The sequence below is a fragment of the Mastigoproctus giganteus genome, chromosome 3 (assembly GCF_048544385.1).
Source record: "Mastigoproctus giganteus isolate SK-2022 chromosome 3, ASM4854438v1, whole genome shotgun sequence".
Lineage (NCBI taxonomy): Eukaryota > Metazoa > Arthropoda > Arachnida > Uropygi > Thelyphonidae > Mastigoproctus > Mastigoproctus giganteus.
Genome location: NC_143577.1, coordinates 137,310,058 through 137,326,756, shown reverse-complemented (window position 1 = coordinate 137,326,756; position 16,699 = coordinate 137,310,058). Strand labels below are relative to the sequence as shown.

The window sequence follows — 16,699 nt, the reverse complement described above, 5'->3', positions numbered from 1 at the left end:
GGGAAATAACAATACCTCGGAAAGAGGTAGGAAGGGGCATGATAGATCTGATAGAAGAACAACAGAAAACAGCATTAGTTAACCTGAAGGATTAGCATTAGCATTAGCATTAGTAGAGGCATATGATGCAAGAAAGCAAGCTTATGCAGCATGCCAAAAAAGAAAAAAAAAAAAAAAAAAAAAACCACTTCCACTTCATCCCTCCGTTCGTTCGAAATACCTGTCCATCTGAGCCTTATATTTATTTTGGCTATCAATTTCTTCGAGAACAACGCAGCACCACTCCACCAGGCCATAAGGAATATAGATAAGTGGTATACCCCACTCAACCTAAGCGAAGAAACTCCTCCCGCCCAGATGGTACAAGAAAGGAAGTTAGAAAGATGGGCAAAGAAGACACTCCATGGCAGACACTACAATGACCTCCATCAAGATCAAATCGATAACATTGCTTCCAGTGCATGGCTCACAAGCATGACTCTCTTCCCCGAGACTGAAGGATTCATGCTGGCCATCCAAGACCCGTTAATCAACACCAGAAACTATAGAAAATACATCGCAAAGGAGCCCGGAATATCAGATAACACATGTCGACGATGCCACCTGGCTTCAGAAACGATCCAACACATCATCGTGGGGTGCAAGGTGATCCAGACTGAGTACGCTCATAGACATGACCAGGTAGCCAGGATAACACATCAGAATCTAGCGAGGAAATCAGTTTACCAAAGAAAGTGTACCGTACTACAAGTACGAACCCCAGGCTATAATAGAGACCCGAACCGGCAAGCTGTACTGGGACCGCGCCATTATAACGGATAAAACCATCCCGCACAACAGACCGGATGTAACTCTTGTGGACAAGATGGAAAAGGCTACCTACCTGATTGTCAAGCGGTGCCCAACACTAGCAACGTCCAGAAAACCCATGAGGAAAAAATTAGGAAGTAGACGAACCTAAGACATCAGATCAAGGAGATGTGACGTATGGAAGAAGTATCAACCATCACGATAATCGTGTCAACCACCGGTATGGTACCATACCGGTACCATACCGGTGGTAGACTCTACATAGCCTAGCAGCAATAGGTCTCCCAGAGAACATCTACAAGGAACTCTAGAAAGTTGCAATCCTGAACACCTGTAGGATAATCACAGATTTCCTCGCCCGACAGTAACATCAGACATTACAATCACCCTGTGTTCTTGGTATCAGTACCCGTCACGGAGTGAAATCCCCCAATCAGGGAGGAATAATATAAGAGCAACAACAACAATAATAATAATTATTATTATTATGCAAACAGAGATAGCAATTTATGCAGTTAAATTGCTCTCTCTGTTTGCAGTGCGGATTGTACTATATGTTGTGATTATTATCTTTTCTGTTAGATAACAAATTTGTATGCAAAAACTGTTGTAAATGAACAATTACAATTGGTTGTTAAGGAATTTACGTTTCTTAACAAGTTCATTTATTGTAAACAAATTCTCTTGATAAAAATAAATTGTATTGTATTATTATTATTATGACTCCTAATTCTCGCTCTCGCTCTCGGAAAAAAAATTTTCTGAGAGGGAGAACGAGAGAGAGAGAGAGAGAGAGAGAGAGAGAGAGAGAGAGAGAGAGGAATTACAAAGAAAAAAATCACCTGGGTATTCCAAGCCCATACTCACCAGATGTGAGCCTCTGAGGTTCTATGAACTCCATACAACATAATCAATAAATAAATTAATATTATAATATGATTATTAATAATTTCTTTAATTAATAATCAATTCCTTTAAATTCATTAATTTAGTTATTAATTTATTAGCATATTAATGTATTAAAATGTATCAACAATTCACAAAGGGGGTTCAAAAGGTGAAACAAGTAACTGCAGACAGATTAGTTTAACTTGTGCTGCGGGAAAATTAATGGAGGCACTGGTTAAAGAAGAAATGCAGGATCATCTAGACAAGACTTCAGCTATAGCTCGGACACAGCATGGGTTTGTTAAAGGGAAGTCTTGTCTGACCAATTTGATTGGATACTATGATGTAATCACAAAAGAACTGAATGCCAAAAATAATTTTGATATCATATACTTGGATTTCAGGAAAGCTTTTGATACTGTTGCACATGGAAGACTGCTGTACAAATTGGAGATGTATGGCATTAAGGATAAGTTGCTACAATGGATAAAGGGATGGTTGAGTGGGAGACGACAGAGAGTGGTAATCAATGAATACTGCTCTTCGTGGGCAAACTTTATTAGTTGAGTTCACCATGGTTCGGTGTTGGGCCCATTGTTGTTTTTTATCTTTATCAATGATATTGATCAAGGTACATCAGGTTTTATGTCCAAGTTTGCAGATGATACAAAGGTTTCCAGGGTTGTTAAAGACAGTAAAGACTGTATGCGTCTTCAAGTGGATCTAGATAAGTTGAGAAAATGGGCTGAGAAGTGGGAACTGAAGTTTAACATTGACAAATGCAAAGTACTGCGTACAGGTAGCAATAACCGAAGAGAAACGTAAGAACTATGTGGAGCTGTACTCAGGGAAGTAGAAAGTGAAAAAGTACCTGGGGATGATTGTGCAGTCAAATATGAAGTTCGCTCAGCAGTGCAGGCGGGCTGCCAGTGCAGGTCATGGAGTCTTTTCAATGATATATAGGAATTTTGCTAGAAGGGACAGGGAGGTGATTATTCCATTATACAAAGCAATGGTCAGGCCACATCTAAAGTACTGTGTACAGGTCTGGAGGCCTCATTTTAGGAAGGATGTAGAGTTTCTAGAACGAGTACAAAGAAAGGCAACAAGATGAGTGAGGAGAACAAAGAGGTGCTCTCACGAAGGAGGCTTAAGTTCTGCAAATTGCAGCGCCTGGAGAGTAGGCACCTGCGAGGTGATCTGATTGAGGTGTATAAGGCCTTGAATGGGTTGAAGAAGCTGAATGATGTTGGGACTCTTCCTCTTGCTCAGACTAAGAACCTGAGGGGGGGGGCACAGTTTCAAATTGAGGAAAGATAGTTGTACAATAGATGTGTGTAAATTTGCCTTTAGCCAGCGTGTAGTTGATTAGCGGAACAGAGTTCCATCTTTTGTTGTGGAAGCTAATAGTGTAAATAAATTTAAGGTTGAGATGGACAAGCATTTGGAACGAATAGAGGGGTGAAATGGGAGGGTTTTCTTTTTTTTTTTTGGCTGATGCTGCATAAGCTTGCTTTCTTGTATCGTATGCCTCTGCTAATGATAATGCTAATAGCATATTAATAATTTATGCTTTCGGTGATTTATTGTAAACAAATTCTTTTGATGAAAATAAATTGTATTGTATTATTATTATTATTATTATTATTATTATTTAACTCTCTCCTCTGAACTATAGATTGCATATCTTTATTTTCTATATTCTTTATCTTTGTTCTGGAAACAGTGGTAACTCTGTCTACACTGTGAATAGTTACCACTTTTCTAGATTAAAGTGGTTCTGAAAACTTTCCGTTCATTTTTTAGCATTGATTTTTAATTTAATTTATACACATGTATTACTCTTTTTAATTTGTTTCAAATAATTTATGCTTTTGGTGATCTGAAAAAAGATTGAAAACCTCGTGTAGACGAGAGTAAATTTTGATAAACTCCATGTTAAGAGTATATGTGACGTGTGTTAAAATTGAAATCACAGTTTGCGTTTTTAGTACTGTCTAATGCGATTTCGTGTAATATTTCCGTCAGGTTTTTGTAAATAATTTTCTTAATAAATATTACTTATTTTCCAATTATTGCTTTGAGATGTTTGATTTTCTGGATGATCTTAGGCGTATGAATAAACGCCAGGTATGTAAGATTTTCAATGCCGAAATATTTACTGGCATATTACTAGTTTTAGCATATGCGAATTTGTACTGATATTGAGTACCGTATTTTATATTAGAAGGTACACATATTTGAGAGTTAAAAGGGTTAGTGTACACGAATTGTCAAAGGGGTCAATTCTATATGTAACTAAGAGCAAACTAAGTTTGCTACACAAAAGTCAGTATTGTGAATCAAGTTGCTACAAGTTAGCTGTCATAAGCCTGGAACTTTTCAGAATTTTCATGTATCGTACGTAATTAATCAAACTAATTTGCCACATAGTGCATCAGTTTCATATTGCGAAAGAAGCTGACACCAATTAAGGATTGAGGGCTTGCAGCTTTTGCATTTAAGGTACAAATAAAAATAGGACGGGGGATGAATCACATTGTGCCACTTGATGTCTATGGGTTAACTGTTGATGGCCCTGCTCAGGTTGCGGACAAATAGAATAGGTATTTTATATCTACATTTGCACATGAGCAATTCTTTAGGGAAGGGGATACCAGAAGTTTATCAAGATTTAACGAGTTAAATGATTTTGTGTTAACTGAAAGGAAAGTGGAGGAGGTTGAGAATGGACATAAAAAAAAAAGGCACCTGGGGTGGATAGAATATATCCAGTTATATAAAGGGACACAGCAAACCCTTAGCCATAATTATGTGACCATCCTTTGATTTTAGGGGAGGTCCCCAATGGACTGGAGAGGTGTAAATATATGCCCAATTCATAAAGGGATATCAAAAGGCATCATAAGTAATTACAGACCTGTTAGCTTAACATCTGAAAATAATGGAATCACTGGTTAAAGAAGTAATGGACAACCATTTGGACAGGCTTGCAAGTATACTGCATGGTTTGTAAGTATTAGCATTAGCAAAGGCACATGATGCAAGAAAGCAAGCTTATATAGCATCAATATACTGCATGGATTTGTCAAGTCATGTCTAACCAAGCTGATAGGTTACTATGATGTTATGACCAAGGAACTAGATGCAAAAAATAATTTTGACATCATATACTTGGATTTCAGGAAGACTTTTTAAACTGTTAGCGTTAGCATTAGTTAGAGGCATACGATGTAAGAAAGCAAGCTTATGCAGCATCAGGCAAAAAAAACCCCTCCCATTTCACCCTGCCATTCGTTCCAAATGCCTGTCCAGCGCAGCCTTAAATTTATTTAGACTATCAACTTCCACAACAAAAAATGGAAGTCTGTTCCACCAATCAACTACCCACTGGCTAAAGGCAAATTTACACACATCTGTTCTACAACTGTCTTTCCTCAATTTGAAACTGTGCCCCCTCAGGTTCTTAATCTGAGCAAAAGGAGGAATTCCATCAGCATTCAGCTTGCTCAACCCATTCAAGACAGGCGCCTCTGTAGCCAGGTGGGCAGGAGCAGCAGTGCATAGCACACGCTTCTTGATTAGACCGGGGTTCGAGCCTGTGACCACCAAATACGGAGGATGTGGAAAGGTTAGAGAATGACCACCGTATATCTCCGGACCAATATGGCCTTAGTTGCTAATGCTCCTAAAAACCAAATAACAAATCATTCAAGGCCTTATACACCCCAATCAGATCACTTTGCAGATGCCTACTCTCCAGGCTCTGCAGTTTGCAGAACTTAAGCCTTTCTCGGTAAGAGCACCCCTTTTCCCCCCTCACCAATCTTGTTGCCCTTCTTTGTACTCGTTCTAGCAACTCTACATCCTTTCTAAAATGAGGCTTCCAGACCTGTACACAGTACTCTAGGTGTAACCTGACCATTGCCGTGTATAATGGCATAATTACCTCTCTGTCCCTGCTAGCAAAATTCCTATATATCATTGACAAGACTCCATGACCTGCCCTGCCAGCCCATCTGCACTGCTCAGCGAACTTCATATTTGACTGCACCATTACCCCCAGGTCCTTCTTAATTTCCACTTCCCTGAGTGTAGTAACACACACTGTTGCACATAAATGGAGCAATGTGGCATTAAGGGCAAGTTACTGCTATGAATAAAGGGATGGTTAAGTGAAAGAAGACAGAGTGGTTATCACTGGGCTCTTCGTGAACTAAAGTTATTAGTGGAGTTCCCCAGTGTTCAATTCTGGGTTGATTGTTGTTTTCAGTATTTATGAATGATATTGATGAAGGTATATCACGCTTAATGTCTAAGATTGCAGATGATAGAGTTTGGCAGTGTGATCAATGACAGTCTTCAGGGTGAGCTACTACAACAAGATCTTGGAAAATTGGGTCGATGGGCTGAGAAATTGCAGCTGAAGTTTATAATGTTGACAAATTCAAGGTACTGCACATGAGTAACATAACTCCAGAGTAGCCGACTGGGCTAGCCGGGTGGGTAAAGTGCCTGCCTGGCAACCCAAAGGTCGCTGGTTCGAATCCTGCCTCGGGCTTGGATCAAAGTACTGCAAAAAACCTTGGGAGGTGCATTATGGCCACAGAAGCTGATGCGCCAACAACTACCAAAAAAAAAAAAAAAAACTCCAGAGTAACTTATCAGTTGTGTGGTAGTGGAGAATAAAAAAGACCAAAGAATTGTGCAGTAAGACATGATATTCTCTGAGCAGTGCAAACATGCTGCCGGAATAGCTCATTGGGGGTTTTGATATAAAGAAACTTTTCTAGCAGGGATAAGGAGGTGATTATCGCATTATATATAAGGCCAGAGTTAGGCTGCATCTTGAGTACTGTATACTAGTCTGGAGGCCTCACTTTAAGAAGAATGTAGATTTGCTGAAACAGGTGCAGAGAGCGGCAGCTAGATTAGTGAAGGGAACAAAAGGGTGTTAGCATTAGTTGAGGCATATGATGCAAGAAAGCAAGCAAACCTTAAAACAAAAAAAAAAAACATTTCACCCATCTGGTCACTCTAAATGTTTGTCTAGTTCAGCCTTCAATTTATTTAAGCCATCAACTTCCACAACAACAGATGGAAGTCTTTTCCAGCAATCAACCAACCGCTGGCTAAAGGCAAACTTCCACACATCTATTCTACAACTGTCTTTCCTCAGTTTGAATCTATGTCCCCTCAGGTTCTTAATCTGAGCAAGTGGAAGTATCCCATCAACATTGAGCCTGCTCAAACCATTCAAGCCCTTATACACCCCAATCAAATCACCTTGCAGGTGCCTATTTTCCAGATGCTGCAACTTGCACATAAGCCTCTCTTGGTATGAGCAACCCTTTGTTCTTCTCACCAGTCTTGTTGCCCTTTGCTGTACTCTTTCTAGCAACTCCACATCCTTCCTAAAATGAGGCCTCCAGACCTGTATGCAGTACTCAAGGTGTGGCCTTACCATTGCCTTATACAAGGAGATAATCACCTCTTTGTCTCTGCTAGCAAAATTCCTCTATATCATTGATAAAACTCCAGGACTTGCTCTGGCAGCCCGTCTGCACTGGTCAGAGAACTTCATATATGACTGCACAATTGCCCCCACGTCTTTTTCATTCTCAACCTCCCTGAGTGTAGTATTACACAGTTAGTATGTTTTTCTCTGATTACTGCTACCCATATGCAGTCTTTGCATTTGTTAATTGTTAAACTTTAGCATTTGTTAAACTTTAGTTGCCACTTCTCAGCCTATCTGCCTAATTTTTCCAAATCCTGCTGTAGTAGCATACTGTCATTAACAACCGTGCCAGCCTTTGTATTATCTGCAACCTTGGACATTAAGGCTGATATACCTTCATCGATATCATTGATAAATACACAAAACAACAATGGGCCCAGCACTGAACTCTGGGGGACTCACTAATAACATTAGTCCACAAAGAGCAGTGTCCATTTATTACTATTCTTTGCCATCTCCCACACAACAAACTAACAACAATCCACTCAACCATCCCTTTATCCATTGCAGCAACTTGTCCTTAATGCCATACTGCTCCAATTTGTAAAGCATGTGTAACATGTGCTTCCATGTGTAACAGCATCAAAAGCTTTCTGAAATCCATGTATATGATAAAAATTATTTTTTGTGTCCAGTTCCTTTGTGATCATAATCCTAGGGGCTCACATCTGGTGAGTATGGACTTGGCACACCCAGGGTCCTGAGCTGGATATCATCATTCTTCTCTTTCTTTCTTGGTGATTCCTTTCTACTTTTGACTCTCTTAGGGTAACTTGAGAATTTTTTTGGCTGGTGCAGCATAAGCCTCAGGCTTCCTTGCACTATATGGCTAAAATAATAATAATAAAAAAAAACATCGTAGTATTGAATTAAATTGATCAGACAAGACTTTCCCTTTACAAACCCATGCTGTGTCTAAACTATTATTGTAGTCTTGTTTAGGTGATCTTGCATCACTTCTTTTACCAGTGATTAAACTAACAGGTCTATAATTATTTGTGTCACTCTTTTTGAATTGAGGATACATTTGCACATATCCAGTCAATGGGGGACTTCCCCTGATTCTAAGAATGTTCTCATAATTATGGATAAGGGTTTGCTTACTTCCCTCACTGCCTCCTGCAATATAACTGGATAGGTTGCATCTGCCTCAGGTGCCTTTTTATATTTAGCTTCAATAATTTCTCCTCCAGTTTGCTCTTTGTTATTACAAAATCATTTACCTCCCTGTTAGTTTAGTAAACTTCTGTCCTCCTCTTCCTTACAGAATTCCTCATGTGTGAATGTAGATGCAAAATACTCATTTTTTGTCAGCAATCTGAGCAGGATCATCAACAGTCGAACCACCAACATCAAGTGGACCAATCTGATTCATCCCCTTCCTTCTAGAGTTTACATAAGTAAATAAGTCTTTGTTGTTTTTCTTTGCATTCTTTGCCAAGGATTTCTTGTAGTCAGCCTTCCCTTGCCTAACCTTTTCTGCCATAGGCTTGTCATCTGATAATTTATATGCATCCTACACATTTTTCTTCTCTGCCACGATCCTCATTAGTTCATCTGACATTCGTTTAGGTCAAAATCTTAAACAGTATTTCTTAGTTGGTATGAAAAGTCTTTTAGCTTCCAAGATTAATTCCTTGAAGGGTTTCCATTTAGAATTTGCTGTTTTAAACATCATCAGTTGATCCTACTGTAAAGAATTTAAAAACTGTCTGAGACCACTTTTTTAGTCATCTTTACAAAACAAAAACCCTTCTGATGTTAGTTACATCTTTAAATAAATCCCATATCAATACACTGTGATCACTGTCACCTAGTGGTTCCTTTATCTGCAAATTCTTAATGCATGAATAATCACTGCTGATAATCAGATCAAGAATATTACTCCCTCTGGTTTCTGCTTGAACATCTTAATGCATGAATAATCACTGCTGATAATCAGATCAAGAATATTACTCCCTCTGGTTTCCGCTTGAACATGTTGCTGTAGAAAAAACTCCTCCAATAACCTGGAATGGCTTCAGTTCTGCAAACTGCAGTGTCTTGAAACCAGGCACATGTGGGGGAGATCTGGTTGAGGTGCTTAAAGCCTTGAATGGATTGAGTAAGCTGAATGTTAATGATATTCTTCCACTTGCTTAGACTGCACACATGGTGTCATAAATTCAAGTTGAGGAAGGTTGGTTGTAGAATAGAATAGGAAGTTTGCCTTCAGCCACTGGGTTGTGAATTGTTCAAGCAGGCTTCCATCTGTTGTGGAAGTGAATGGGGATGAATAAATTCATGGCAGAACTACATATTCTTGGACGGTATGAGTGGATGAAGGTTTTTTTTTTTTTTTTTTTTTTGCTGATCTATATAAGCTTGCTTTTTTTTCTTATTTGCAATTACTACTACTACTACTTGTGTACTGACACGATCACATAAATCGGCAGTTCCAACCAGTCATATAAGAAGAATATTATTATTAACCTTATTTTGTGGTACAACCAACTCACATGTGTGTTCTGTTGAATGTGTATAGATTATATTATTATTTGAGGGGGAGCGACTATGACCCTCTCTTCTGCAATACAGTTAATTACTATACACAAGAACAGCATTAATTTACAAAGAAAAAATTGATTAAGCTGCAAAGAATTTGAAAAAATAAATTTAAGTAATTTGAAAATAAAAAACTAGTTTGCTAAAATAAATTTAAGTAGAACACTGATAATTACTTGGCTAACTGTTTTAATAACCAGCATTTCCCAGATTGATTTGTCAGTTTACATAGTGAGGGTTTAGCATCAAATAATGGTAACTACAAAATTGCATTTATTGAGTTAACTTTAGTTTTACTTCACAAATAATGCATGTCATGTCATAGAGATCTATCTCTCTAATTAGTATTTTACAACTTAGCTTCTGCTGCAAGTACATTTCCAGTAAACCAAGAAAATGTCAAATGACTTTTTCTTGGTTAACTACAAAAACGTTAACTAAAAAATGATTTTGTTAACGTTTTTAACACTAAAAACGTTTAACGTTTTTTGACACTAAACCGTCAATAGGGTTGTGATGTAATCAATTTCAGGATACATCTGCAGTGATAATTCAAGTGATTGTCCCGCTCATTCATCTCCAGGTTTTTGTATGGGTGCGCTTTAACACTGCCAAAGAAGCATCTTCTATTGCATTGTAGATTAGCACTAACTGATCGCTCTGGCAGTATTTTGCTCTAGATGTTTATTATCTTCGTTCTGGCTGCAGATGTAAGCCTGCAATTCAGCTCTGATGTTCATGACCCAAGCTATGGGGTGCCATCAGGTATGCAGATTTTTTCATCCTCTGTGGGTAATTTTGTTAAGTCAGTATCTCATACAGAGGAAGAGACACTGACTTCACAGTCACAGTGCTTGGCTGTGTCTGGGTTCTGCACTGTTTTAGAGGCAGTGAGGTGCCTGTCACTGCTTTCAAGTTGCACTGAAGCTTGGGATGTCCTTTTGATGACGTCTAGGACTCCATCTCATCTTTCTCATTGTCAGACATTTTAGCTAAATTTGGATAAACAAATGTACCCGGATAATCAAGATTCCACTAATACAGTCCAGTAGGATTACTGAAATGATGATATTTGGTGTATAACACATTATTCTAAGACAATTTGGTGCCGAGTAGAGAGCCAGCATTTATTTGGACTGATTTTGGAGTGGGAGGAAATTGAAAAGTAGTAATATCTCAGTAAATAAAAAACTAAGCAGGGTAAAATTTTGTGTAGTGTTTTTGAAGATACAGAACAAGATGTAGTTGCTAGAGTGCTCTTCTGCAGGACTCACGTAAAAGCTTTCCGCTAATATCCCATGTTAATGTATGGAACACAACAGGAACGGCCGATCTGAGTATTGCATGACTAAAGAGTATACAAGAAAATTTATACCAGTAAAACTGTATTTAGTTATCTACCAGTTAGCACACAAATCAATTTTTCATTTACTGTTAATGATTACTTTTTTGTATTTTCTGGTGAACAAGACTGCTGAAAATGACTTGGAGCAGCCCATAGGAATTCATGGTAAAGAAAATGCCATATTAATAAATAATGAACTGAGAAAATATGAGAATTTAAATTTAGTGATGTAAAATTACAGTAAATTATCTTTCAAATGAAACATGAAGGGTAATTTTTGACATTTTGAATAATGAGATCAAACTGTTTAAAGATTTGAAACGGCTGAAAATCCAACATGGCTGCCCCTTTGTATACCCCTCAACGTGGGCACCTGTAAGTGGTGAGGGGACCTCCCAGTGACGCTGCTGGACTCCCAGACTAGCATCACTGGGATCCACAGCCCAGGTTCCAGGCTTACATCAACGGAATCCGGCGTGTTTGCCATGCGCTGCGACCCGTGGAAATTCGGAAAGGGGGATCCTGGTGGTTGAGGGGCCCAGCTTCAATACACCACTTTGGCCCCTGCTTCGACAAGACGGGTGGTCCTGGAAGGCCCGGCTAGGATCAATCGGCTAGTAGGCTTGCCTGCGAGGGTCAACCGTGTCAATGCCACGCCCCTACCCTCATGGTCCGAGGGACAGGATTCAGGCTGGCGGCGGTGCGGGTATAGTGTCTGGGTAGCCCTGGCGTTCCACTGCCGAGCGCATTTATTGCATGCCGGGTAGTGGGCGTCCCTTTGGGCTCTGTGGTGGGTGAGGAGCCCGGGCACTGAACAATATAAAAAACTCAATGAATCCTGATAAACTTATTTCTTCAGGGGCCCCAACCCGGTCCCTATCTGAAAATTTAGACACAGATACAGATAACATTATTGCTAAAAAGAGGCAGCGAACCGAATTACCATCAGGGCCAGTCCCAAGGTTCTTAATCATGCATTCTACCAATGAGACACCGATTGGTAAAATGTCGCCCTTTTTTATTCAAAAAGGGTAAGATGGGATAGCAGGTTCTCCCAAATCAGTTAAGAGGCTCCGTTCTGGAGACCTCTTAATTGAAACTAAAAATGACAGGCAATCTGAACATCTACTCCGAACAACATCAATCGGAGGAATACCTATAACCGTGACACCACACAGAACACTCAATTCATCGAGAGGTGTCATTTCGGAGTGGGACCTTCTCGACGTAACCGAGGAGGAAATCTGCTCCGAATTAAAACCCCAGGGAGTTATTGCCGTCAAGAGAATTACTGCGTGAAGGGATGGGAAAATTGTTAAAACCAGGAGCGTTATCCTGACTTTTAACTCTCCTAAACCTCCTGACGAGATTAAAGCTGGATACCTCAACTGTTCAGTGCGTCCATACGTTCCGAACCCTTTACGGTGTTTTAAATGCCAGAAGTATGGACATTCTCGAATGGCCTGCCGTGGAGTCCTTGCATGCGCTCGATGCGGTGCAAAGGACCACGAAACAACAGCATGTTCAGCCACAAAACCTACCTGTATTAACTGTGAAGGCGAACACCCGGCCTATTCACGAGCATGCCAGAGGTGGAAAGAAGAAAAAGAAATTCAACGGCTGAAGGCAGAGCTAAATATATCATACCAGGAGGCAAGGAAATCGGTCAAACCCCTGAATATCAACAAACCTACCTACGCCCAGAAGGTAGCAGGGAGATGTTCCGTCGGAACTCAGATGGACATGACCATTCCTCCAAAGGAGTCTTTCACTCCCATCGCGCGGTATCTCTTAAGTTCTCAAAAACCTGCACAAAAGGACCAATCAGCTGCCACTCCTATATCGGTACCTCCTAATGCTCCACAAGCAACAAAGGAAATTATGAAAGAAAAGAATAAGAAAGGGGAAGTCCCCTCTAGAACCCAAGAAAAGATGGATGTCGAGCAGAAGGAGGTACCCGAAGATTCAGTCTTGGAACTCTTTGTGGAGGAGGAAATGGACACGGGACAGCGTCCATTCTTCCCCAAAAAAAGACAAATCCAAGACTGATAAAAGTAAACCCTCAGCACCTCGGAAGCCGCCTGATGGACCCACCAAGCCAGAATAATGGCTAAATTCCTACAATGGAATTGTCGTGGATTCCGGCGAAATATTGATGACATCAAGGCCCTCCTGCAAAAGCACGAGCCAGTTTGCTTTTGCTTGCAGGAGACATATCTAAAGGCAAATGATGATCCCACCATGCACAACATCACTTTTTTTCGAAAGGATAGAATTGCGGATGGCTCTGTACATGGGGGAGTGGCTATCCTTGTGGGTAACCAGACCCCAGTGCAGCCCTTGCTAATTACAACCAGCATAGAGGCTGTTGCAATTCGCCTTTCAGTGGGATTTTTATTAACTGTGTGCTCCATTTATTTGCCACCTGGGATTGACATCTCCCAGGCAGACCTTGATGATCTTCTAATGCAGCTGCCTCCCCCTTTCTTACTTCTTGGGGATTTTAATGGACATAACACCCTGTGGGGTAGTGCTAACATCAACGGAAGGGGACGAGTCATAGAGCGTATGCTCAATGACAATGACCTTTCCCTTCTAAATACTGGAACAAACACCTTCTTCCACATGCCTACTCGTACTTTTTCTGCCATTGATCTCTCTATCTGCTCCCCTTCTCTACTCCCTTCACTCACTTGGGAGGTGGAGGAGAATCCATACGGAAGCAATCACTTCCCCGTGATAACCTTGTTACACAGTGGGAGACCATGTCTTCCTTTTAGGTTACCACGGTGGAAGATCGATCAGGCTGACTGGACTGCCTTCCAACAACAGGCAAATTTTGATCTTAGCACAGTCAGTCAAGAGTCTATCAATGATGCAGTTAAGTACATCACAGAAAATATTGTCCAAGCAGCTGCGAATGCTGTTCCAAAAACATCTGCCCGGTTTCCACCATTTCCTAAACCTTGGTGGAATTCACAATGCACAGCAGCAAAAAAGGCTCAAAACAAAGCGTGGGGGATATTCCGCCGATATCCTACCACGACCAACCTTATAGCCTTTAAACATGCACGAGCCAATGCACGATATATCCGCCGTCAGAGTCAAAAGGAATCATGGATCCGCTTTACATCATCTATTAACCAGTCTACCAACTCTAAGGTAGTCTGGGATAAAATCCGGAAAATGAAGGGAAAATATACATCCCACCCTTCTTCAATCCTAGATTATAATGGATGCGCTATTGCAGATCCAACTGCAATAGCCAATGCTCTTGGGGAAACATTCTCTAACATCTCCGCAACATCCTCGTACTCCCCAGAGTTCCTGGTCCAGAAATATAAAATCGAAAAACAGGCACTTAACTTTAAATCTAAGAGCATTTATCCCTACAACGGGGATTTCACTATTCAAGAACTGGAAAGAGCCCTCGCTCTTTCCAAAGCAAGTGCCGTTGGACCAGATGGCATCCATTATGAAATGATTAAAAATCTTTCACCAAAATCTATGGATTGTCTGCTCCTTCTGTATAACAGAATCTTTACTGAAGGGCAGTTTCCGGACTCCTGGCGAAAGGCAATCGTTCTTGCCTTCCCTAAGCCAGGAAAGGATCCCAAAGTCACTACCAATTATCGTCCTATTGCTCTGACTAGCTGTCTGTGCAAAATCCTGGAGAGAATGGTTAATTCTCGTTTAATATGGTATCTAGAATCAAATGACCTTCTCTCCAACATCCAGTGCGGCTTCCGAAGGAACTGGTCCACTTTGGACCATCTTATTAGATTGGAAGCATCCATCCGGGATGCTTTCCTAAAACGCGAACACTTGGTGTTGGTGTTCTTTGACATGGAAAAAGCGTACGACACAACTTGGAGATTTGGCATTTTAAAAGATTTACATAGCCTAGGCCTTAGAGGGCATCTCCCTTTTTTTATTCAAAACTTTTTAGCCAAACGATCGTTCCAAGTTCGTGTGGGATCCTCACTCTCTCGCTCCTTTAGCCAAGAGGAGGGAGTACCACAAGGATCAGTATTAAGTGTCACGCTTTTTGCCATCAAAATAAATTCCATCACAGAACAACTTCCTCCAACTGTAAACAGTGCCCTCTATGTTGATGACTTTAGCATATTTTGTCAGTCATGCAACATGAGGGTTATTGAAAGACAACTGCAGAAAGCTATTGATCGCCTGGGCTCTTGCTAATGGCTTCAGGTTCTCGCCAGAGAAGACCGTTTGCGTACACTTTTGTCGTAAGCGTAATCTTCATCCTGAACCTGAATTAAAGCTCGGACAAAATGCAATTCCAGTAGCAGCGGACACAAAATTCTTGGAACTCGTATTCGATAAAAAGCTGACCTTTTTGGATCACATCCGTCATCTCCGCACAAAGTGCACAAGAGGGCTGAATGTTCTGCGCTCTCTTTCCTCAACATCTTGGGGTGCGGATCGATGCATCCTACTACGCATCTATCGTGCACTTGTACGATCCAGACTGGATTACGGGTCCCCGGTATACAATTCGGCCAGAGACAGTGTACTTCGATGGCTGGATCCTGTCCATCATCAGGCTCTCCGTATTGCTATTGGAGCATTTCGAACATCTCCCGTCCAGAGCTTATACGTCGAAGCAAACGAACCACCGTTATCACTTCGACGTAAGCAGTTGTCTCTGAAGTACGCCTTAAAACTGAAATCCCTGCCAGACCATCCTACGTGGCCATTCGTTTTTGAGCCACGATGGGAAAATTTGTACAACACCTGTAAGACTGCCAATCGTCCTTTTGGTATTCGTCTCCAAGAGCTACTCAAAGAACTTAATATTAAGGTAGACAAGGTTGCCCAAATACCAAAGCAACCCCTTCCACCCTGGCATGCTCGTGTTCCAACATGTGACTTGTCCCTCAGAAATTGGGGAAAGTCGGACACTCCATCGTCTGTCTACCTGCAGCTTTACTTAGCACACCGAGCTGAACATTCTGACTTCGCGCCAGTTTACACAGACGGTTCGAAGTCGGAATCATATGTGGGATCTGCTGCTGTCTTTACAGACAGCACTATATCGGAGCAGATTCCCTCTGAATGCAGTATATTTACTGCAGAGCTGCATGCTATAGAGTTAGCCTTGGATCACATTAGTGAATGCCAATACCAACGGTTCATTTTATATTCCAATTCTCTCAGCGTGTTACAGGCTTTAATATTTGTGAGATATAATCCTCATCCAGTTCTGTCTAGTATTCAGCAGACGATTCACTTCCTCCTTGGATGTGAATATGATATCCGCTTCTTCTGGATCCCCAGCCACATTGGGATTAGGGGAAATGATTTGGCTGACGCCGCAGCCAAATCAGCAATTCCCAATAATAACCGCTGCCTGTCAGTCCCCTATACAGACTACAGGCAAATAATTCACGAGAAAATGCACTCCCAATGGCAGGATTCGTGGAATAGACAGACTGCGAATAAATTATATCGTATAAAGCCTGTTATTGAAGTCTGCGCAGGAATCGTAAGGAGGAAGTTGTTCTCACCCGGACCCGCATAGGACACAGTCATTTGACTCATTCGTTTTTGGTGAGGGCTGATGACCC

At 40.9% G+C, this 16,699-nt stretch overlaps 1 protein-coding gene across 1 annotated transcript in view; it reads left to right on the top strand.

The window, feature by feature from the left end:
- Positions 1 to 3,654: 3,654 nt before the first annotated feature.
- The window catches only part of twr (signal peptidase complex catalytic subunit SEC11 homolog C twr), a 135,593-nt gene continuing 122,548 nt past the window's right edge, over positions 3,655 to 16,699 (top strand). The window contains exon 1 of the mRNA XM_090370669.1: positions 3,655 to 3,828. Coding sequence (XP_090226795.1) covers positions 3,784 to 3,828 — 45 coding nt within the window. The 5' untranslated portion in view covers positions 3,655 to 3,783. The remainder of the gene's footprint in view (positions 3,829 to 16,699) is intronic.